We start from the raw sequence: 25114 nt of genomic DNA on the forward strand, positions 1-25114 counted from the left end.
TTGTTCTGCAATTTACAAGATATTTTCAGATCACTGGGTCTTTTTTAAAAAATTTGTTTTTTAAATTAGGCCCAGTGATCTGAAATTAATAAAAATAGATGTCGCCTGATAAAGTTGTAAAATTTGTAATTTTACAACTTTATCAAGCAGCATCTATTTTTATTAATTTCTCATTACAGTTGTAATATTTCTCTATAAAATTTTTGTTAAAATAGTTGATTAAAGATTTATGAAATGTTACGTGAGCTTAGAACCACTTTATGTAATTTTCAGACTGAAAAAGGCGTAAGTTATAGACTTACTTCCAGTGAAATAAGAAAAATACTTGAAGAATCTGGATTCTGAAAATGATGAAGATCCCTACCTTGCACCTGACGATGAAAATTATGTACCACAAAAAGATGCTTTGAATCGAATGACTAAAAGAAACAACTTGCTTCAAAGTGCAGTAGAAATGGTACTTAGTCGTCGTATTTTCGAAGTTTCTAGTAGAGAGTCTAATATACCAGCCCTACATGGTAGATCTGAAGCATCACCAGTAGTTAACAGTTGTTACATGTGCAGAGATATGAAGCTAAAACAATGAAAAACTAGGAAGAATTGCACTAATTGGGTGTAACAATTAAGTTTGTAATGAACATTCAATTGCAAGGACGATATGTATTTCTTGCAATTAAAGTACATAAAAGAATGAACAAATTTTACTTATTATAATATTTTTAAATAAAATTATATTATAGGTGTATATTGGTGAAAAACAAATTGATAAGGATTATTTTGCGTTCGAGTTCTTATATTATTCTGAAATGTAGACCCCAAAATCTAACCTAGTAATGTAGAGATGTCATTAAACTAAAGCCTTCTACATATTATAAAGAAACAACCAATTACCATTAAAAAATGCAAAAGTTACATTTGCACCTATGTAGCCGGACAAAGGTTAAAAACTAAATGCTTTTGTTGAACTTTGATTGTTTTAACCATGTTTTATAAAAAGTGAATAAATACTATTTAGTATGTAGCAGAAAGCTTATTAGGAACTAGTGAACTGAATTTGTGTCAAGCTAGGGGCCATCCATAAAGTACGTACGCAGGTATGGGGGGAGAGGGGGTTACCAAAAAACGTACAAATGCGTACAAGGGGAGGGGGGTGTTTAAGACAGCGAGTACGTACGCGGTTTGACTATCTTTCTCAAGAATTATTCCTAAAACTTGATCTGTGTATTAATAAAAAGCAATGAACTTCTCCAATGTAAAAAATCTTGTTTCTTTTTTATTTCGGTCACTGAAAGAAAATAGAAAGTGAGCGTTGTTCAAATTATTTTTTATCTTCAGTATTGTCGTTTGATTGGACATTAAAAGCAAATTTTTTCAGAATTGTTTTTTTTTTTAAGTACGCAACCTGGTTTATATCTTTTCAATTAAAACACTACAACAAATTAATTTTTATCATTTTAAGTTAATATTTTATTATTAACTTTTAATAAACAATGCACTACTTCAAATTATTGTTAAAATTGAAATATATTTTTTTCTGATTACTAAAAACAATTATATTTAAAAACAGCTATTTTAATGCTAATAGAGACCAATACTTTATGAGTCGAGTTATTTTTTACGTTCTTCCCTTTAACGACACTGATTCTTATGATTAAATCGTTTATTTCCAAATAAACAAAAACTTTTATCTTTCTAATCGAATAACTGAATACTTTGCAACAAAAAAAAAACTGTTTATTTCCAAGATGTCGAACGAATTTGTTGGCAACGAGAAAAAGTATCTTGAACTCCTTGAGTTATATAAGAAAGCATATTCAACACTTGAAAAACAAAAGCAGTATCAGCACGCACAGGAATTGTGGAAACTAGTAAAATATGATCAGTCTTTGTATGAAAAAAAGTAAACGAATTAAAAGTGAAAGTAACAAAGTCGAAAGGATCACTCATATCATTCTGGGAAAATGCTTTATCACCGCCTAGTATAAAAAGAAAACAGATATCCATCCAGTGCCGTCTTCGTCAAATAAAATACAAAGTTTTCCGAACGCAACTACGACAGAAACTGAAAGGGTTGAACTTAGTAAGCCATTTTTTCTAATAATTTACTAACTTGTTCACTCTTGATTTTCTATATATTCAATTGGTAGTTAATCTACATTGTACGACTATATCGCAATCACATAGTTTTATTCGTCCATAATTGGACAACTCGACCAGTTTCTCTTTATCCAATCTCTATAACTGTCAAGAATTTATAAAAGTTCATTTTTGGGTATTTCCTAATTTAGATTTAACATCGAATGAGAAGGAAGGAGCAAATCAGGCGCAAGTGAAATGCCGGAAGAAAATCTCAGATCTTGATTCACAGCTTTCATCCTTGATAATCGTACGCGATTCTGTTTTGTCTACTGTAACGAGGAAACAATTAGACAATTTGAAAGAAAGCATAAGAAAAGAAAAAACCAACTTGGACAGGTAAATGTTAAGAGATATATCAAATAGAGCTTATTTAAAATTATAGAAAGATGTCTTGGTCATAAAAACCAAGCTTTTAAACAGGCAGAAATTTTCAAAACTTTATTGTCAATAAGAATTTCTAATTGAGGATTTACAAAGTTCGCAGAATCCAGGAAACCTTAAGTATAGAAGGTTTTATAACGGAATTAAAGACTTGTGTATTATTTTGTTTTCAGATTGATTCGTGAATCGGTACGACAAAGAAAACGGAGACAAAAACTTAAAGAGGACATTGAAACAGTTTGTCAAAACAACCCTGAAGCATCAAGTGCTTCGAAACAGTTTATGCGAAACCATCCTAAACGACCTCGCCTCGAAATTGATCAACCAGAACTTTTATCAACAACCATAAAAATTGTGCAAAATTTATCACCATCAGACGAGCATTGAAGAACAGAATGTCTTCGTAGTGTCTCCACTTTGGATGATTTTCAGGAAGAGCTGACGAAGATAGGCTTCAACTTGAGTAGAAGTTGTTTGTATCTTCGTCTTTTACAACGACGTGGAAACACTTCTGAAGGAAAAAAGCATGTCAACACAGTTCCAGTGAATCTTCTACGTCCAGAAAATTCACTGCGAAAAAGAAATGATGATAGAATGTATGCCAAATCTTTTACTGATGACATGTTTGAAGTTTGCAAATTGTTCGGACCAAAAGCTGTGCTTTTCATGTCCTATGATGATAAACCAAGGGTACTGGTGGGCCTTACTGCTGCAAGTCTTCAAGCGCCGTTGCTGATGCATATGGAATACAAGGTCGAACTTATGGATCATGATTCTTGAACTTATGGATCATGGCCGAGCGAGGCTGCAATGAAAAGGCACAAGAAAGTACACAAAAAACAAAAGATAAAGATTGAAATGGAGAGTGATTTAAGTGAAAGTGAAGAAGTCAGTGAGGAGATTACAAATGAAAGATTAGAAGCAGAGTTCATGCCTGTCTTCCATAACATTTAATTTATTTAAGTCACCATTTGTGGAAATATAAAAGGCTAAATATAAAATACTCGCAACAAGAATCCGTTCTAAATCATTTTCTTTCCTTTTGTTTATAACTGCCCATTTTTTATTTAAGTAAAGAAAAATCTCTAACTAAAAATGTTGATGTTTTTTGTATTTAATGTTTTGAAAACTTTTTCTTTTTTTTTGTAGGGGTGGGTGGGGGTGGGTGGGGGGGTCATACTTTTTTAATAAATAACGCGTACGTACGCAGAGGGGGAGGGGGTGGTTAAAAGCGTACAAGTGCGTATAAGGGGGGAGGGGGTCCAAAAGCATTGGTTTTACTGCGTACGTACATTATGGACGTCCCCCTATTAGAAGTTTAAGATTTATTTTACTCTCAAAGAACTCATCAAGTAATTTTTTGAAATGTCATTTGCGGATGTTTCAGCATTTATAATATTTAATTTCTTTTCTATTGTTTTTTTCTGCTGATGAAAGCAATTATGTGACATTGTAAAGGTAAAATCAGGAGTATTAGATTGGAAAGAAAGTTCTTTTGGATTTGAACCAATATAAATGAATCTCATTAGAACACGAGAAGTTCTATGATTTTCTAGAATGTTTCAGTTTTTTGTTTTAATGCATCAACGGTACATTATTTTTCATTAACTCCCATGCAACTACATTAGCGAATACAAGTGATTCACTTGACATAAAACGACTGATCAGAAACCTCGACACTGCATCTCATATGAGTTCCAGCTCAGTCATTCCGCTGCACAGTGGAAAATAAAGGTGTGTTTCGGACCAAAAATCGATAACTTTTTTGTTACTAAAAATAGAGATTTGAAATTTTGCACAAATGTAAAGTAGTATATGACGCTTCTTGAGAAATACTTTTTATAAGAATTTTTTGTAATACAATATTAAAAATAAATAAATAAAAATCAAAAACTTCAAAATTGGCAGTTTGTTAATTTACACTTTAACACAATGCTTTACAAATGTATGAAAATACCTTAAAATTATTAAAAACTACGAAAATTACATAAAGTGCTTACCTACTAATTATAGAAATATTTAAAACAGTTTCTTAATAACAATTTTTAAATAGTTGTTTTTATGAAATAATGTATAGGTATATTAAGGTGGTACCAGGGTAAAGGTAACTTTTTAACAAGAAATTGAAAACTATTAATAGACTTTAGCTCTTTTCTATTAATGAACAAAAAAAATATATAAAACAGTAGCCAAAAAAAAAAAATTAGTGATGACGTCATTAATTATGTGCATAATTAGTGTTATGTTACCCCCAAAACTGTTTATTCTTTCATCTAATATAACTAACTCAAAAAGAGTCAAAACTGCTTGAAAATTTGAACATGAATTCTTTAATGTATTAAGAATGTTGTCAATGAAACAGATTTTTTTAAAACATTTTTAATTTTACCAGGTTGACATTCGAACTTTAAGATATAAAATTAAAGGTAGTTTGGTACCAAAGCATGATAAAAATGAGTTTTAAATAAAAAATAACAAAAATTTGATTCACAGACAACATTCGTAATATGTTCATCTTTAAACCTGCAAAATTTCAGCCTATTATCTATTTTCTATGAAAAGTTATTTTTTCTGAAAAATTGAGATTTAGCGAGAAAAAAAGCGTTTCTAAGGTCGTTGTTATGAAGCAAGAACCAAACTGCTCTTTAAAAAAAGGCCAAATTTGATTAAAATTAAGAAGATTTTTGACTTTTTGCAATACGCATATTGAAATAGGAAGATTTAAGAATTCAAAACATTAATTTTGGTATTTTTCAAAATTTTATCAAAAATAGCCGTTTTTTACCCTGGTACCACCTTAAAGGTACTATATCATAACTACATAGGGACTTTCAGTTCCTGAAATCAGTTCGTTGACTTTCAAAAGCTGCAGAGTATCTTCATCAAGTTCTTGCACATTTCACGCAAAGAATTTATTTGGCTCTTTACTTCATCTACAATGGCTTTAGTTTTCTTGGAAATCTCTTTGCAGAATTCTATGCATATAGGTCGACAAAAACGAACATATGAAGGTGCCGGATTTTGCCAAACAACTGCGCCAGTTACTATATCAATTAGTTTGATAGGCACCAAAGAACTAGTAAACAAATTTGCATCAGAAATAAGTTCAGATTCCTCTGGAAGTTTCTACTTGTATTGGCTTTGGCCAGTGAAACCATCACAGCCCCATTTACTATATGAAAGTAAATGCTTGAATTCAATACTGTACACGGAATCTATGGTCAAAATTCTAGCTACAGTGTGATCCAATAAATCTTGCAGTTCCAGAATTTTCGGATGTGTGTTCGTAATTTCTATTGCAGAAGATGGTGGATAGCAGGTCTGTTTAATTTCTTGAATTTTACAATATGGTGGAAATATGGAACAATTTCGTTCATTTGTCACCTTCCTCATGTACAAATATTGTGCTTTTGTTAAATCTGAATCAATAAACACGCTGAGTGCTTCTTCATCAGTTAGCATATTTTTCTGGCTTGCGTTTTCCATAAAACTCGATATTAATTTTTTTTTTGTCTTTATCAGCAATCCTTAATGATTCCACAAGTTTTGCTTCTGCTTCTTCTCCTATTGAATGCAACGCCTGAAGATATGTATTAAAAATATGCTCGAATCCATATTCCTTAAGTAACATGGAATTTTTTCTTTTTTTTGCTGGATTCTGACGAATCTCCATAAGACACGCACGGCCTTCCGCGTTTTTCAAAAGAAGTAGATGGCGTGGAGTCGGTAATTGTCTCTTCTGAGTTAGGTAAAGATACACAATATCCAACCAATCACTGTTCTTAGATAAAAAAGCTTCCTTTTTCCATGACGCCAGTATCCATAGTTTATTAAAAGACGGAATAATGTGCCTTTGAATATCACCCATGATGAAACACAAGTTGTCCTCAGAAAGTTGATAATTTTCTTTTAAAGTTGTTGACAGTGCCTCAACTGTCTTTCCTCCATCAATATAGGAAAGCAATAATTTACATTTCAAACACTTAAAAGTTGTCATTTTAACAAGTCACAAAAGTAACTAAAGTAATATTCAATACTCAAACGAGTTGATTTAATTTCCACTGTGAATTTGTTATACTGATATAAATGTTTCAACTCTTTATATATTGGCAGTGTACATTCACTACAAAAGGAGTGCAAAAATACAAGAATGCCATGGTATAAATAAAAAATTGATAATAAGTTAAAAAACATATACCAAGCTATTGTTATAAATGAACAAAATTTGAAACGACGATAAAAAGCGGTTTTCTGTTTTTTTACTTTTATCACTCTTTTCTCGATAATTTCGGAAACCGCACGTTTCTGCAACTCATTCTTATACATGTTTTTAATAAACACCTAGGCTACAATACTACATTAAATGTAAAGCGTGGGGAAGCGTGGGTAACTACCAAAAATCTCAGTGAACTTGAAGAATATTATTTTTTTTCATTTATTTTATTGTTCAAATAATTACTCCTAAACTGAACCATATAAGTAAAAATGTATAATTTTCTTAAAATCTCCATAACATGAGCTTTTCAAAAATGTATAATACTTTATACTTATTCCTAGAAAGTTTTATAGAAAATTAACTTTTAAAGTGATGAAGCGAACAGGTTTGAAATGAACATCCGCAAAAGTAATAAACAATAAGGCTTCAAATCTTTTATTTTTACATAAAATTATATGAAATTCCTGCATCATAGTAATGATTGACCATTAAACTATTAAATAAAATTGAAATATAATGACAGTAGCGACATTAGTAAAAAACATTTATGATATGCTGTTGCTCTACAATTTTCCACTGTGCGTTGGTGAGGCTGAATATAGCATATGCTAAGCCAATACCAAGACACTATTACCATTTACACTTTTTCGTTCAAAACACGTTTTCGTGCCAATGACTTTCAAAAAGCGACTGGTTAAATCACTTAATCGATGGCGATGAGAAACGAGTACTTTTTGTACATGTTTTAAGTTTATAGAGATGGGATGGTAGATCTTGCTCCACCCGCCACATTCTTCAATTATCGCTAAAAGCGACCATCACTTTTTCCGTGCCCTACAATTTCACATGTTAGAGATATTCTCCATAGATTGTTCCAAACAGCTATCCACCTTTTCCGTGCCATGCAATTGTACGTGTCAGAGAAGAGCTTCGATGATGTTTGCCTACTCTAAGCCGACACTTGTAACTTCTTCGAGGCACAGCCAAGCAGCTTCTACAAGGATGGGATCTATTCTTGCCTGATAAATGGAGAATTGTTGTTGATGATAATGGCGATTATATTATAGATTGATTGTCTTTATTTAGAGGATTGTAAATAATTTAACTAATTCATAAAGTTACCTTCTTTCCAACCTAAAATATTATATAATTAAAATTAAACCAAAAATTTTATTTGAAACTTTAAATACTTCATTCAAAATTATTCTAACACCTTGAACAGAAAAACAAACAAAAAAAAAATCAAAAATCTTCCGCATCTTTAAATGATTTCTTTAATAAATAATGTTGAATTGGCTAAAAGGTTCTCGGAATTTCGGATGTGCTACAAATATTACACTTTTCAAAAATTCAAACAATATCAACTTCACAAATCATAAACATCCCTCTTTTAGATACTGGCTGATAAATACAATCATTTTAAGAGCTTTTGTAGTTCATAGCTGTTTAAAACGAGCTGAAAAAAGTTGTCTTTGCGTACCAAGTTAGATTTTCTGAAGTTTATTAAAATAAAACTCTTCGAACGATTAAAACAGCAAAGCTTTTGGTGAGACAAATGTACCTTCATACAAATTATTTTAATTTCGATTTATTTTAAATGGCTGAAATAGAAGTTTGTATTTCATTAATTAAGGACAGAAAAACCGCGGAGAATCGCACGAAAAGTTCTTAAACTTTATTTGACAGAGACTTTTAGTTATTCATAACCCTGTGCTTACGATTGCAGTCTAAATTATAATTACTATGAAAAGCAATTTTTTCCTCTTTGACGGGTGGAGGACTAAATGTAATTAGTACTCTTTACCGAGCTTAAATACGGTTCTGACTCAAACATTAATGTTATTTCAAATTGGAATAGGGTACAAAATACTCTGTGCATTAAATGTATTATGGCGGTTTGCATAACATGCGTATTATGAAATTTTTCAAATAGGTTTTTTTAAATGGTTCATACACTTATTTAATTCCATAAAATACGACTCGGCTTATATTATTTCAATGGGGTACAAAGGTTTATCCAAAACCGAAGTTGCCTAGAAGTGCTTAACATCACTTTTACCACTCTTTACCACTTGAATTAGAAAACAAGATTACACTAAGAAGTCTGACTAAAAACTCTTTAAATTTGAATAAACAACAACAAAAATTGAATCTAATAAAACTTATCTTAATAACCAAATAATACTGAGAAAAAACCTCAAGATAATTAAAACTATTATCCAGGGGGCCACTGCATCTGCCTTCCTCCAAGTACATGTATATGCAAATGATAGACAGATTGAGCCCCATTTTTGCCATTGTTTATTACAAGACGGTATCCATCATCTGCAAGACCTTGTTCTTTTGCACATTGTTGAGCCACAAGCATAAGATGGCCTAAGAGCAAACAGTCTTCTTGCTTGGCATCTTGCAAAGTTGGAATAGGTAAACGTGGTATGACTAAAAAATGCACTGGGGCTTGAGGATTAACATCATGGAAAGCAATGCATTGATTGTCTTCATAGAAAATTTTTGCAGGTATTTCCTTATTTAAAATTTTTGAAAAAATGGAACCAGCTTGAACATGGTCACCATATTTACTTCTTGCTTCAGCTGCCAAAGAGGCTTGATCAACCTATACAGAGGGTAATAAAGTATCTTGAAATTAGTTTTCTTATATGTACTACATGAGATTTTTTTCATTTCACTAAGGGGAAAGCTTTTTTAGTTGATATAAAGTATGAATAACCTTCTAACATTAAATATAACAAATTACAAATGGAATAAAAAAATTTTTTAAACAACTTTGCCTGATTATGTTGTGTGTGTGCTGAGTCCAAAGTAGTAATAAAAAACCAACTATTTTTTCCCTTTAAAATATACAAAAGGTGCAAAACTCATTTTTAAAAATCTAATAACTGTGCATTTTACAAAAATATCAGTAAATCTAAATAACATTAGGTGGCAGAGATGATAAAAAGGCATCCTCAGTTGTGCTTTTTGTTTTCCAGCTTTGTTTTTCTTTACTTACAGCTGTTTGTTTTATTTTAGTCAATAGTCTCACTTTTCAGCTTTTTGTCTCATGTGCTTTAAGTAAGACTAACCATGGTTGTAAAAACTCTCTTAAGAGTTTTTATTATATAAGTGGTGAGTTTATAGTTAAAAGCACGGTGTGTTAAATAAAATCTGAAATTAAATAAAAGTACAAGATCAGTAAAGTTTTTTTATTTTTTATTCATATAGCCCCATATTAAATTGCATGGTCATACTGTTGGAAGGTCATACTGTTGGAAAACTACAGGCAATACAAAAAACTGATGTTTGGTATGTTTTCAGCACCAAAAAATACGTAAAATTCAGTTTCAAAATTTTTGACATTCCTTTTTCAGGCTGTAAAATAATAGTAAGAACGAATCACAACCTTTTAAAAACACTAAGATATATGCACATGTTTAGTTTTTAAAATTTATCCTCACATAATTTTTACCAGATCACCTGCATTTACAATTAACATTTAAGTATATCATACTTGCATTTAAAATCTCCATGTTTTACATAAAATCAGTATAAATGAGACTACTTAAACATTGTTTATGGCCAATTATATCTTGATTTAATGGCACCCAATACTTGACATTAGATAGAGTGTAGAAAATATTACAATATTATATTAGAAATAATTTAAGTTTGTGATCCACAGAACTATGATAAAATCTCTGATTCTTTAGAACTATATTTTAATTGTATTTCAATATATTCACAATTAAAACTATTTAACACATAAACAAATGCCCTTTTAATGTTTTTTTTTTTTTTTTTCTTCCTAAATCACCTTTGACTACAAACAAGTTAATATAATAATTTTAACTAAATAAAAATATATCTAAATATATGATGGACCAATCATAATCAACAATCCATAAACAACTTTTATGCTGCAGTCCAAAACTTTTATTGAATATCTCTTATTTAATTTTCTTCAATTTCTTTACGAAAAAGAAAAAAAAACTAAAACTTTGAGAACAACTTATTGTAACTTCTATCGCTAAGTTTTATTGTAAATTTTTTTTATCAAATATTTATATGTTTTCTATTTGTATAGATCTTTTCAAACATTTAGCAATGTAAAGTAAAAATGTCAATGTCACAGACCTCTTTGAAAAAATATATATTTTTAAGTCACCTTTCTTGCAAAAGAGAATAAATTCTGATACTTTACTGTTGCAGTACTAATATACTTTTAATTTACAATTAGAAGCAATTGCTAAACAACCATTTAAATAAAATTCTTATCTTTTAACAATAATTAAAATTTGCTTAAAAAAAACTAAAAGAGAAAAGAAGAATTAAGAAGATATAGAGTGTTAAGGCTTAAATTTAAACTTAATTAAATTTCTTTAATTTTTGTAGTTTAATACGTAATTAAACTACAAAAATGGCTTCACAGATCAATAGCTCTATGTTAACAAATATAGTACTATTTTGGATCCATAAACATCTCTGTATTTGAAGTTGCATAGGTATTTCCTGTTTGCAAATAACATCAGGAGGCTTTATTGTAAGGATCCTCTAGAGGTTTACATCTACTTTTCTATTACTGTTGTTTATATTACTATATATATATATATATATATATATATATATATATATATATATATATATATATATATATATATATATATATATATATATATATATATATATATATATATATATATATATATATATATATAAATTACAACAGAAAAGCTGTATTCTTCAGTAACCAGATAATCAAATTTTGAAAAATAATTCGTTATGTACTTACTTCTGAAGACATCAGACAGTGCAGAGCAGATAACGCACGAGAGGAATTCAAATACTTTATACTGGCAAAAGCTCGTTTATTAAGAATAATTCCTATACTTGATACTCGCAATATGGCGGAAATTACATCCATTTTCTGACACGCATGCTTTTCCCCATCACGGTGACCCTACATTTAAAATATAATGAACGTAGGACAATGTTTACCTTCAGCCCATGGAATATTTGTCAATAACTCATTCAAATGCAGGCGCCAAACCAACGTTCCACTCTAGGAGAAATTCTATAAATAATTCCAAAAAACCCACCCCAGTAATAAAAAAAGACACATCAAAATCAAGTATAGCTGAAGTATTTTTTATGTCTTGATTTTTTGACTTATAAAGTCGATATATGCATTTAAGTTTAAGGTTGTTAGAAGGTCATTGGTAGCAAAGTAAAAAAAAAGAATTTAACATGGTATGTTAACAATGGCATGTTAATAATGGCATGTTTAGAGCTGTGGTTGTTCTTAAAACATCAAATAGTTATAAAGGATATTTAAAAGAATATTATTTCAGCCGTGGATGCATGAACTTTTTTAGATTGGTTACACTTTTTTTTTTTTTCCCATAAAAATGAAAGAACCAATAAGATGAAAGACCATTTTATTCTAAGTATTTGCATCCATGTCTACAAATTCAGAAAAATGTCACATGCAGTAAATAAAGAAAATGTCGCATGCAGTAAATTAAAAAAAAAAGAACATCTAAGAGATCTGATTTCTTTGCATTAAAAAGAATAAAATAATGAATAAAAAAAAAAAGAAATTTTAATTCAAAACAACTTTACAAACCAACCTTGAAAAAAACTTGTTTTTTAAGAAATTGTTCCTTGCAGGAGAAAGATAGTCTTTAGTTAATGATCTTTGAACCCTCGTAATCGTTATAACCTTGTCTTTAAGTTTAAAAAAAACTATTTTACGAAAAAAGAAGAAAAAAATGGGCAGTTGCACTAAAAGTGAGAGTGTAAGAAATACGAATACGGTCTCAAATGAGTTCGTGTACAAAACACAAACATGGTCTACTAACTGTTTTTATTTCAATTTGTAATTTCGTTATCATTTAATTGTTAAACTAATTATCGGAATTATTTAAGCCTTAATTATTCAAGCCTCATTGCTAAAGCCTTAATCCTCGCCACCTCTCCAAAAAGAGTTTCGCTCAGTGACTCCTCTGATTACAAATAATAAAACTGTTTTAACAGATTAAAAAAAAAAGACACTGTCAACTTTCTAAACTAGTACCTTACTACTCTCTCGTCAACAACTTATGTTTTATCAGTTCTACTGAAGTTCTATAGTCCAGATTTTGACGGCGACAATTGACAACTCGCATTTTGCATTTATTTTATTCCAACCGCCGAAAAAAAAAAATTTTACATGTCCGAAAATAAGATATACATTAATCAATTTAAAAGTTTTACTTAACAAATAAGTACAAATATCTAAAGTTTTACAAATATTTTCTACTTAAGTCCCGCATTTGAGTGACAACTCAAATGCGGGACTTAAATAGAACTCATACTTGGTAGATATTTCGGTCGAAAATGCGCACGCACGAGATATAAACTCGGATAAACTTTACTTTCATAAAGGAATATATTCGGATAAAAATAAGTAGGACTTCGGCATGAAGATTGAAACCAGTAGTTTTTACAGGGTGTCACTTTTCTCACAGACAAATCAGATTGTGCAGGGGTTGGCAACTTTTTTTATTTCGATCACTACTTTATTTTAACAGTTTAAATTCCTATTATTTTAACTCATTTTTTAACATCAATGTTTTTTACTAGATAAGTATGTGGTGCACATCTATTTGTTCATAAAAAAATGCTTTTTTTTATTATTATTGTTTGGGACTTAGTATAAGGGTAACATATAAATATATATTAGTATAATAATGACTTTGCTGACTCAATTGCTTACGAGGAACAAGACATTGTTGATTGTAATCGCCCATCGCGACAAAGTTTTGTCTTGTTTATGTGAGGAATTTTGTAGAGGTTGGATCCTTTTGCCAACATGGCTGCTTCAAGGCAACTTTGTTAATTTTTCTACATTTAATTCAGTGAATGCATTTTTCATGCATTTAAATGAGTTCGTCTATGCTATTCGGTGAATGTGTATACTGTAAGGGCGAATTTATCGAATTAAAAAAACCAATATCTAGCACATTAAATTTTGGACTATTAGGTGGTTATGATTTGTATCGAATGGACAAACCATCTTTTGATCCCTTTGCTAAAGTATCTTTATTATCATTAGAAACGCGAGGTTTTGCACATAAGCTGCATTTTTTTGAGGTAATAGGCTCAATAATTTTTTGTTATAAATGTTTCTTTAGATCTTTTTTTAGAACTTCTTTTGCTGGTTTTTGGTAAATAAACGGCAATACACTAATTTTTCCATCAAAGTATTGTTTTATGTGAACCGTAGCGTGGCCTTACAACAGCTGCCATGAACATTACTTTTGCAATAAAGCGCTAACTTTTACAGCTTCTGTATGGGCTATTCTTCCTCAAGCATAAGGTACTTTGTGACGTCAATCGCAGCAGCCAAACTATGAATTGATCCACGGCGATTCAAATGAACATTTTTCATTTTCGTTAAATTTTCTGAAGAGTCCTTAGGCGTTCTTCCGCAGATTTTTTTTGCGAAATTATTCGCAAAAAATTGACCTTTACGTTTCTGCTTTTTAATTATTTGCCAAATTATAGAAATTTTTAAACAGCTAACCTTAATAGCGCTGCGTTGCAATTTCTCGCCTTTCTTATACTGTAACAATTTTTCCAATGTACCCTTACGTTGGTTAGGTGTTAATTTCTTCGATTAAAATTTTCCACTTTAAAAACCCAACGGGTGTCATTTATTTTTTGTAACAGAATGGAAATTTCTAACTGTTAACGATTTTTCAACGATTTCAACTCCGATTATGAATTAATTATTCGAACTTTCACCGTTTAACTTGAACGGTTTAAGATTATAAAAACTATACAAATGTTTAATATTCCTTTATTTTAATAATCCGACGTTTTTTAAGAAATGTAAACCTTACTTTCAGACGAAAGGAGTAAAATATAAAACATAAACCAATACATCTCAACATTAGAAGAAACGTGTGAGTTGTTTTACACTTACAGAGCTTAGTAAAAAACAGCTGTACGATATTTACATACAATATTTATATACAATATTTATATACAATATTGGACTTAAAAGTGTGGTATTTAAATTTAAAAAAATCAATTTCATGTTTATGTTTAAAAAAATAAAAATAAAAATAAATTAATGCTATATGTAAATATGTAGCATTAATTTACTGAGCATAATTGCGCCATTTTCTTTGGGAAAATCGATATCACATTGAGGGAAAACCCCTTACAAGTAAATGAGTAAAAATCCAAAAGGTGTATAACATACAAATATTAACCTTCTAACATCCTGAAGAAAATTGTTAAGAATTTAAACGTGCGTATGAGAAGTAATTAAGATTATTTAGAAAGTAAAAAAATCATCCAATGAAATTCGAATCTTATCATTAAGATTCAAATTTCATTGGATGTATATGAATAAAATTATTAGGACCAAATCGTGACCAACCTGTTTTTGTCTTTGGGAAATTGATAATGACACATTTTTATCCAAATTTTTCCCTCATTTATGCTGATTATTAACAGCTACGCAAAATTCAGCGGACATGTATAGGTAATCTATATTATATTTACTAAAAAGTAAATGCAAAGAAAAATCCACACACAATATAAATTACACGTTTATAGGTATTCTCTGTGGCTTTTGTTTACAATATGGCTGTACTGCACATCCTAGAAGCCTTTTCGTCACCATTTACACAACATTAATGAAGATCATGCCGAAGAAATTTCAAATGTGAATTACTTTTAACTCTTAAAAGAAAAATACTCATCAAGTGGCTTAATTGTTGTTGCGGCTACAACTTAGAACCCTGCAACAGATAAGTGGTGAATGATCAACTAATAATTGAACGGCACTTTTGGAGTGTATATATGTAAATTACACTATATAGGTGGGCCGGGTTTGCCTAAAGACTAAATAGGTTTCAGTCTAGGGTGTCGAGATTAGAGGGGCTTTGAAATCTAGATGGACCTTCAGTGTTGTATGAAATTGATAGTTTAAGTTACCCCTAAAAAATCTTTGTATAACTATATGTATGATTATATGTATATACGTACACGTATATATGTACATATTGAATATTTGAACACTTTAATTTACTTAATGCGTTGTTAACTTTAGGCACTTTATATCACATCTTTCTCCGAAAAAAGGTATTCAGATTCGATGCTAACGAGAGCTGCTAATTATACGTGCAACCAGGTCATAACAACAATTATTGTCATAAATAGTTTACTCAAACCCCCATAAGACAAACCCTTTCTAACATATCTTTGATAATACGATATTCGTTCTTAAAGAAGAAAAAAAATTTTTACGAATGCTTACACTCGATATGATATGATATGATATACGTTATGATATATATGATATACGTTCGATATTCATTCACACGATCGTTTCGTTCTCAGCTTTCAAAGATGAAAAGTTGATTAATTTTTCGTGATTTATTTTGTAAATTGTGTACAGTGTTTGTAGGCTATGGAAAATTATTTTTTTTGTGACAAAATCTTCATTTCGAGGAATTCCAGATAAGTTCTTAAATCATTTAAAAATTTTTAAATTATATCTTTTTTATATATTTCATGATTGCATAAAGGTTTTGGAGACATGGAATTAGGGTCAGGTGGAAGGACTGTATATTCTGAGGTGAAATATCCTGATGTAATAGTGATTGTCAAACGTCACAGATATTTTAGCACTCTTGTCATTAGTGGTTATTTCAAACTCTCTGGTAAAACTTTTCATATCAAACTGTCAGCAAAATCTTAACAAACTTTAACAACGTAAAATTGTCTTGATCTGCAAATCAACTAACTCCTTTTTATGAAATTTTACAAGGAAGGCAAAAAAGTCAATAAAAAACAAAATATTTACAAGATCTAGATTCCAAAAACTATTCGGTGCTTTTTTATTTTGCATCTGATTTTACTGAAAATTATGAAAATATTTTAAAGATTTTGATCACAAACCTATTTAATAGTTTTTTGGAGTATTTGAAAAATAAAAGATGTAAAAAAAAAAAAAAAAAAAAAAAGCTGCCCGTTTTAATTTAAGTGCGATTCTCTCGGTAATTTTCAAAGCAAGGAGTTGCTTAATTTCAGCGAACTGCAGGAGACAACTCCGCATATTTGATTACATCAAAACATAGTTTTGGGTCAAAAGTGGAGTAAGTCAATTTGTAGGTTAAGCCATCGATAAATTATTGATTAGCGTCAGCCTACTACATTATTGTTATGTAATTTTACAAATGCATATTATAAAGTCTCTTTTTTTTTAAAATAAATTGTTTGGGTTTTTCATTTAGTATTAATTTTTTTGTGTGCTATTTCTGAATGCTTTTCATCACTTTTTTATGCAAAGCTTTGACATTTTTTTCTTTGTAATAATATGAAAAGCGGTAACTCATAGCAACCCATGGATTTATAATGGGCCTGTAAACCACAACCTTTTTAAAAAATCTCTAAATGTTTATATGACTAGAATATAGGCTTAGATCCAGCTATCTTATATAGAGAAAAAATTTCTGGTTTTACAAAGCATTTTCGTAGCATATAATATATTATAAGTACAAGAGACGAAAGTTTATTCTGCTTATAATAACCTACTTTTAATATTCTAACAAGACAAAATTATGCAATATTTAGCATTTAAAACTTCTGAAATCACATTTAGATTGAACAAAAGAGGAAGGTTTGGAGGAAAAAGAGAATTAAAAAAAAAAAAAGTGAATAAATTTACGAAGTTAACCAAATATAAAATAATGATTTATGATTTTATGAAACTAAAATATGCAGGAATAATTTTTAATTCTCGAGATTCGCTTTTTAAAGTATAGTTTGTGAAAGCATCTGAGACTTTAAATTTTAAGCTATTTTTAAAAAAGAATTCAATTCGGTTGGTAACGTTATAAAACTTTAGCCGTATGCTAAAAAAGTAACAATTGGCCCCCGAATTTTCCCTAACAGCTTTTCTTTATATTTTAACCGCTATAAGGATCATGGAATGAAAACAAAGTCTTTATTGTTAAATAAAAGCCTTTTTATATAAAAAAAGCACGTTTTTGCAAAGTAAAAACTTTTTTCTAAGTAAAAACCAGGTCTTGAAAGACGTACCATTAAGGTTTTCAATAATTAAACTTTATTTGATCTCATGATTTGTTTTTAAAATAGGTGCCATTGTGATAATATAGATATTATTCTTTGTGAACAGAAAATTTACGATTTTTTCTTTAAAAAATGAATTATTAACTGAGTTAAGACGATCTTAATACATAGATTGAAAATTTCAAAAAAAATTCTATTCTTACGTTGCTTGATAAGCCTACATTTAAGGGTAATGAAGACTTTCATTCTTCTGATGTTATCTCTTCTATATATCCATGATGGTATGTAATTTATTGTTCTATTGTGTTTCTGCGTTATTAATGTGCACTAAGCTTCGACATTTTGTTTTTTTCTTTAAAAAAAAAACGAATAATAACGAATAATGTACGAACTTCTATATCATCCATTTAAAATCGAATTTCAAACAATTCATTTTTTTAGAAAATTTTATGATTCCAGAAAAAAAACGTGATACTTTACATACTTCATGTCATTTTGTTTAAAAAAAAACAACAACTGATTTTCAATTAAATCCGTTAAAACTTCAACAAAAAAAATTCAACTTCGATGTATAAGGGGAAAACACCCTTTCCCGCCCCCCTGCCCCTTCCTCTATTTTTATGAGAAATGGGAAATGGAAAAAAATTATGAGAAATGATAATAAAATCAATCCTAACAACAAAAATATCTTATTCAAAAGATTTTTTTGTTTCATAATACCTATTCTAAAGTTTTTGTTCAAAATACCTATTCTGTCCACTGCTTAAGCAAAAATGGGTCAGTACAACACATAAGGTAGCTCTAGTTTTTTTTATGAATAAAAGCAGTTACAGCATCATAGAAAACAAATTAAAATTGATTTTGGGTCATATTCCATATGAAGCCACTTTCCTAATTCGTTATCTGTTGTTTTTCTTTCTATATTATTTTTAAATATTGTGCAAGTACAGTAGGATTCTTCATTTTTAGATTTTCTTTTATAAAAAGCCAGTTCGGCTCATTACTTTCACAGTAATTACTTGTCCGGTGTCAACAAAGACACTATTTAAGATTGGACGTCCTCTTTTTACCATTTATCATTACAGGATAAAGGGTCACTCTATCTCAAATCATCAAGCATTTGTAACTGTTTATTTTGAATTTGATACTTTTTATATAAGTTAGAGGATTTATAGAAATTTTGAAAATCTGAAAGTTTGAGTAAAAAACTTCTTATGGTTCTCGAGACGAACTCATCTTCCAATGGTTCGAAAATGCAGAGACTGTTTGAGTTTGCGGCTAGACTCACTATGAGCACGTGGTGGCTGTGCCAAAAGACTGCAAAAGGCCCAGAAAATGTAGTTTTACTGGTTATAATTCAAAGTATTACTCTGTAAAAAGAAAGCACAGCTATTTACACGATTTTTATCGATCCTGAATTGCCTTAAAGAGGTTTTCGGTTTATTTGTCCTTCTTTTTAGTGGTGGAGTTGAAACTAAACTCTTGGGTATTACTTTTAATACACTTGGTGGATCGTGGTCTTCCTCTTCTTTTTACTTTAATAACTTGGAAATGTTTTGCACAAACTACAGTGTCATGTTTGTGCAATATATTATCTCTTGGGATTGCTTTAATCCATCTCTATCGGTAAGCTGTAAAAAGCTTTTTTCTTTTATAGAGTCACAATTTGAATTACAACCAGTAATACTACAGGCAATCCAGCAGTTGAAAAGCGTCAGATAAACTTATCATTTACCTACTATGCTGTTATAGAAGTTTTCAACTCGGTAATTTAAAACTTTAACAATTATTAAAACTTTTAACTAAGAAATTTTGAATCCGAAAATACGAAGTTGATGTCTTAGTTTATGCTTCATTTAATGTAGGGACCGATCCAAATAAAATGCTTTAAAAAACGAGTCGGCATAAGTTAGCAAAAATTGAAACGTGAATAACTAAAACTATAAAGAGTTTGTTTCTCGAGTTTTTAGTTTTTTCAAATTTTTCATAAGCCCTTTAACATATGTAAAAAAAAAAAAAAAAAAAAATAGTAAAATCAAAAACATACATTTTTTTTTTCTTGCTGATTTGACATGAAATGACCCTAATTTAGTATCTTTCAATACATGGTCAGCCACATAAAGACGAATTTCATTGGAAGCATCACACACAGTTTCCCTTGCAACTTTTTTTACAGCTTCACAGAATAAGGGAGCAAGTTTTAATTTTTTGAGGCCATTGGCTTGAGTAAATTCATGAGATGGGCAAACTTCTCTAACTCTGCATGCTCATGCCCACATTGCAAAATTTACATAATAGTATTATGATTGTTTCTTATATAATATTTTTATATAATATTTTTATATCATATTTTTATATCATATTTTTATATCATATTTTTATATCATATTTTTATATCATATTTTTATATCATATTTTTATATCATATTTTTATATCATATTTTTATATCATATTTTTATATCATATTTTATATCATATTTTTATATCATATTTTTATATCATATTTTTATATCATATTTTTATATCATATTTTTATATCATATTTTTATATCATATTTTTATATCATATTTTTATATCATATTTTTATTTCATATTTTTATATAACATTTTTATATCATATTTTTATATAATATTTTTATATAATATTTTTATATAATATTTTTATAAAAGTTTCTTTGCACCAATTTAAACCTCTGGAACAAAAGCTGACTTTTAATCAGCAAGACCACTCCATAAGTTAATTTCTCATATATTAGGGATTACAATATTATCACAAGCTCTTTATACAAATACTTTTAACATTCAGAAAAGTTAAAGTTAAAACGCGATTATAAATTTTGTCGCAATAGTCTTAGCGTTAACTTTCTATTTAAACTCTTCAACAATGTTTAGACCAATCAAAAGAGAATAACAAACAGAAAAAAAAAAGTTTGCCTCTCGTTTTTAGCCTAAAAAAGGCAGATTTAAAACATAAGAATTTATGAGGATGTTTTACTCTTATTCTTTAAGATTTTGCTATTGTTAAAACTAATTAAAATCCGGAGCCAAAAAAGGTAAACAGAGTTCTAAAAATAAAAACTCATTTAAGCTTAACACTATTCGTAGCTATAACAACGTAAAGACTTCCTGTAATGAAATACTTATCTTTCTGTACTTTTTTATTGTATAAAAACAAATAAAAACAAATAATTAGTAAAACGTAGATTAATTGAAGTTATTTAAATTGTTTTGTTTAAGTAAAGTTAAATATGTATACTAAACATATTAACACAAAACAGTTTTAGCTTTGCATAATCAAAAAATGTTCTAGTGATGAAAGCAGGTGATATATTTTTTACCGAAATATGAGTACTAATTTTCTCCGCCATTATTAGAAATCCACTCCCATAGGCTTTAAATGAGATATTGTGCTATTTATAACTCGTTACAGAAGATACTTAAAAAGTGTGCTGACTTAAACCTTGTTTTAAATGGAAAAAAAAAAAAAAGCAACTTAAATATCTGTTTTACAGTAAGCACTTTTAAAATTCGCACTATTTTTGAAAATGATAACTTGTAAAAACAAGTACACAAGAAGTTACTTTCGGCAAATGAACTTATTTCATGTCATTTTTTACTTATCTCATGTCATATGTGTGAACCATTGGCGTTGATCATAGCCTCAATTCTGGGCCTGAATCTCTTACATGTCTTCAGGTCATACTCCTTGGGCATGGCAGCATTCCACTGCTTGATGACAGAGGTCTTCCGAGCTGCAATACTGTTGTGGGTAGATCCACAGATCTTTGACTCAACATATACCCATATACTGTAGTCTAAAGTGTTTTAAATTTGGGGAGCTTTGTGGCCCCAAAACTCAACATTTTCATTATTCTGAGCCATTCCAGGCATTTAGGGGTTGGGGTGGGGAGGGGGTGGGGGAGTTTTATCCTGCTGGTACACAATTTTGGCATCAGGCTCAAAGTTAGAGGTGATCCATGGTTGGAAATGGTCTTCCAAGATTTTAATGTACACATTTGCATTGATTTTGACCTCTGAATCAATAAAAACCATAACTAAAAACATTATTGCAGAAGCAGGATGTTTTGTCCTAAACTTCAACCAAAAGTATTCTAGAAAATCTTCGGGATTTGAGGTACAAATCCACTGCAAAAAGTTTTTCATCTGAAAACATAATTATTTTTTGACCTCTCGTAAGAATGAAATCTTACTTCTTTCAACTACTTCGTTCTTAAGTAATTAAGTGCCTTTTGAACCTCTAGACTTGGTCTTTAGATTACATACAACAACATTTATGACTGTGTGCCTACTCACAGAGAGTTCCTTGATCATCTTTCTCATGGATCGGATTTCTTACTCACAGAGAGTTCCTTGATCATCTATCTCATGGATCGGATTGGGCTGAATTCGGCTTTTGAGTGCTCTAAAAAAGCTTGAAGTCCTCACAGCCTTTTGTCTTACCGCCTCCTAGTTTCCCCTCTATGTAACCAAACTTTTTAAATTGATTTAAAATATCATTCACAGTTCATTTAGCCATCCCATGTCATGCTATAATGCCCTTGGGAATAACACCCAAGAGATACAGGTCAATGACAATCTTATCTTTGGCAGTCATCGCAATAAAATCAAACTTTTCATTTTTTTTTTTGCTTGTTTACTTACGAATCAAAGATTCCAAAATCATAAATCAAAACAATGGTTCCTACAAAATAAAAAGAATAGGTAGCCAAATTTAGTGCAGATTTTAAGGGCGCATGCTGTAAAGTTTAAAAAAGAAAGAAAATTGCAAGAGAAAAGACAAAGCTTTTTTCACACCATCACAAAAGCGTGTGGTTGTGAAGTTTATAATCATTTTTAGTCTAACAAAGTCTTATCAAAAACATTACGGCCCTTTCGTCAAAAACCTAATGGGAGTTTCATCAGAAATGTGACGGGGGTTTCATATTGTTTTTCTATCGTTTTACTTACAAGACAACCGTCTTTATTTATGTACTCAAAATTGAAACACTTGGGCATTAATGTGAATTCTTTATAAGAAGTTATTTAATGTAATTGTATGAAAAAAAAGCTGGGTCCTTCGCAAGCTATTTTTTCATTAGGAAAAGTTCACAATTATTTGGATGATTAAGAAGAAATTTTTCACAGTAAAATGCTTGACTGTGAAATATTTCTTAAAGTATGTTTTAATTGAACACATTTTTGCCAAATCCACATATTTCTAAAATTGCATAATCTCTGATCTCGTTTTGCCACCAACCTCATGGAAGCCACATTTCTTTGTTTGTTTGAAGACAGTTTTTTTTTAGCAGAAAATTAGAAGAGTTTCGCTTATATATATATATATATATATGTATATATATATATTTAAAAAATGAAGATGGTCAGCTGCATATTTTATCTGACCTTCACTTGCTGAAACTATTTTGATTGTCTTTGTAAAAAATGTTGTAACTGCTAAAAAGGATTCTTTTACAATACATTTCTTTGTGCATACTCTTTGAAAAGCAAGATTTGCATTGGCTTCTATACCATTCACAGGTCTTTTACCATGTGTTGTTGCAAAAAACGACTAATGTACGTGGGTAAATCCTAATAATTAAGAACTAAGAGCATAAAACATTTTTTAAACTGATTTGCCAGCTATGATGATCAATCATATTTTGTGGCACACTTTGTATGTTCTGTTATTGCATCCTGTACAAAATACGGTATATTTTCTACTATTTTTCCACCTTTACCATGGAATCACTTATGCTTGTGAGCATTTGGAATCGAGTGCCTTATCATTATAAGAATTCAAGTGTAAAATTATTTGTTTGTTTGTTTTAGTGAAAGGAAGAGTACCAGCAGCTGTTGCTTCAATGACTGGCTTTTATCTAGAATATGGCTTGATTGGAAAATATGAGACGAATTCAAATACGGGTTGCTTTGTAAAATGCGCAAGTATTTCCACCTGCAAATCCTTTAGTTTCTCAACCTCTCTCAATCTTTGCTATTTAAACTATGTTAAGAAAGATGAGGTTCCATCATTGATCTATGTTATTCAATCAACATCTTTAGTTTCTACTTTAATAAAAGATTCAAGCTTTGTGTATTATGAAATAATATGAAGCCAGCGTGAAGTGATTATTGTTTGAGTGCACGTAATTATTCATAATTAAACTGAAAATGTTTTGCAAATATCACCACTTTCTATAAGAGAATATATATATATATATATATATATATATATATATATATATATATATATATATATATATATATATATATATGTTTCTCCCTGCTAATCATGTACATAATCGACGATGAAGATTCTTTCGGCCGTTTACATTTCCAATTCTCACACTTGACTATTTGAAGAACATACTGACTTGTTTACACATAACAACTGCACGTGATGTTTGCAAGTGATATTTGCACGTGATGTGAATGCAGCTGTCTATTGGTTTCCGAGAAATAGGAAATTTTTCTGGGACTATATATTTATCAATAATTTGAGTTTTTATAATATGATTGTACCATTTATTCATTTTCCATAACTTTATACAATCACTTAAAAATCTAGAAATTGTTGCGTTACAAAATTTGATACCTCTCCCTCTCCCCCTCATCGTAACAAATCATCACAAAAGCAAAAACCCCCCTCTCCTCACCATATAGCTTAATATATGGACGACCCAATAACTGTTTTGACACAGCCGGAAATTTGCAGTTTTTTTTATATAAGAACAGGACCAAAAAGGATATTAATGATAAATGTTAGGTTGGACGTTTTGGACAGATACAGTTAGAAACCTTCCACTAAGAGTGCAAATGATTTTGAGATAACAGATTGCAATAAATGAAATAGTAATTTGTTTTCACCATATGAAGCTGAATGATGGATGAAGCTCACTTACAACAACCTTCATTAAAAAATCAATTTGTAGGAATAGAAAGTTTTGGAGCACCTCATTTAAAAAAAAGTTTTTTTTTCAGTGCACTTGAGTAAGTGTAACTAGAATTACCCCCTTCACTTAGATGTAAAAAAAAACTTAAGTGTGTAAGAGGACCATATTTCATTAAAAAAAAAATCTTTTATCAATGATTGAAAAATTTAAAATACTAGAGGCTTAGTTTTTTCATTCTGTTTTTTTCATTCTGTTTTACTATGAAAACTAAGCATCAGCGTTTTGTTTTTTCTATAAACAAATGAAAACAACTAAAGTACAAGCTTCTATATCACTCAATCAAAATGGAATATAAAATATCTTACATTTAAACATACAAAGTTATAAGATATTAGAAAAAA

General features: G+C 29.8%; 3 protein-coding genes and 1 pseudogene across 4 annotated transcripts in view; 2 read left to right on the forward strand and 2 right to left on the reverse strand.

The window, feature by feature from the left end:
- The window catches only part of LOC149893253 (mucosa-associated lymphoid tissue lymphoma translocation protein 1-like), a 109186-nt gene that overhangs the window by 68893 nt on the left and 15179 nt on the right, over positions 1-25114 (reverse strand). The gene's annotated exons all lie outside the window — the stretch shown is intronic.
- LOC149893258 (uncharacterized) lies at positions 235-3107 on the forward strand (annotated as a pseudogene).
- Positions 5138-11690, reverse strand: LOC145188057 (histidine triad nucleotide-binding protein 1-like). Of its 2 annotated transcripts, none has more exons than XM_090070133.1 (2): positions 11523-11659; positions 5138-7870 (listed from the first exon to the last, which is right to left on the reverse strand). In XM_090070133.1, the coding sequence occupies exon 2, from the start codon at positions 6515-6517 to the stop codon at positions 5972-5974; it is 546 nt and encodes a 181-aa protein (XP_089926259.1). In that variant the 5' UTR covers positions 6518-7870; positions 11523-11659; the 3' UTR covers positions 5138-5971. The 2 variants fall into 2 exon arrangements, with proteins under 2 accessions (XP_089926259.1, XP_079920737.2); XM_080064611.2 differs by lacking the exon at positions 5138-7870 and adding an exon at positions 8883-9350 and having other exon boundaries at positions 11523-11690.
- LOC145187908 (uncharacterized) lies at positions 17943-23939 on the forward strand. Its single transcript, XM_090081126.1, has 2 exons — positions 17943-18102; positions 23653-23939. Exons 1-2 carry the CDS (start codon positions 18054-18056, stop codon positions 23931-23933), a joined length of 330 nt encoding a protein of 109 aa, XP_089937252.1. The 5' UTR covers positions 17943-18053; the 3' UTR covers positions 23934-23939.

The sequence above is a fragment of the Hydra viridissima genome, unplaced genomic scaffold (genome assembly GCF_058129835.1).
Source record: "Hydra viridissima isolate aposymbiotic clone 2 unplaced genomic scaffold, HvirCarnegie_v1 scaffold_1, whole genome shotgun sequence".
Classification (NCBI taxonomy): Eukaryota; Metazoa; Cnidaria; class Hydrozoa; order Anthoathecata; family Hydridae; genus Hydra; species Hydra viridissima.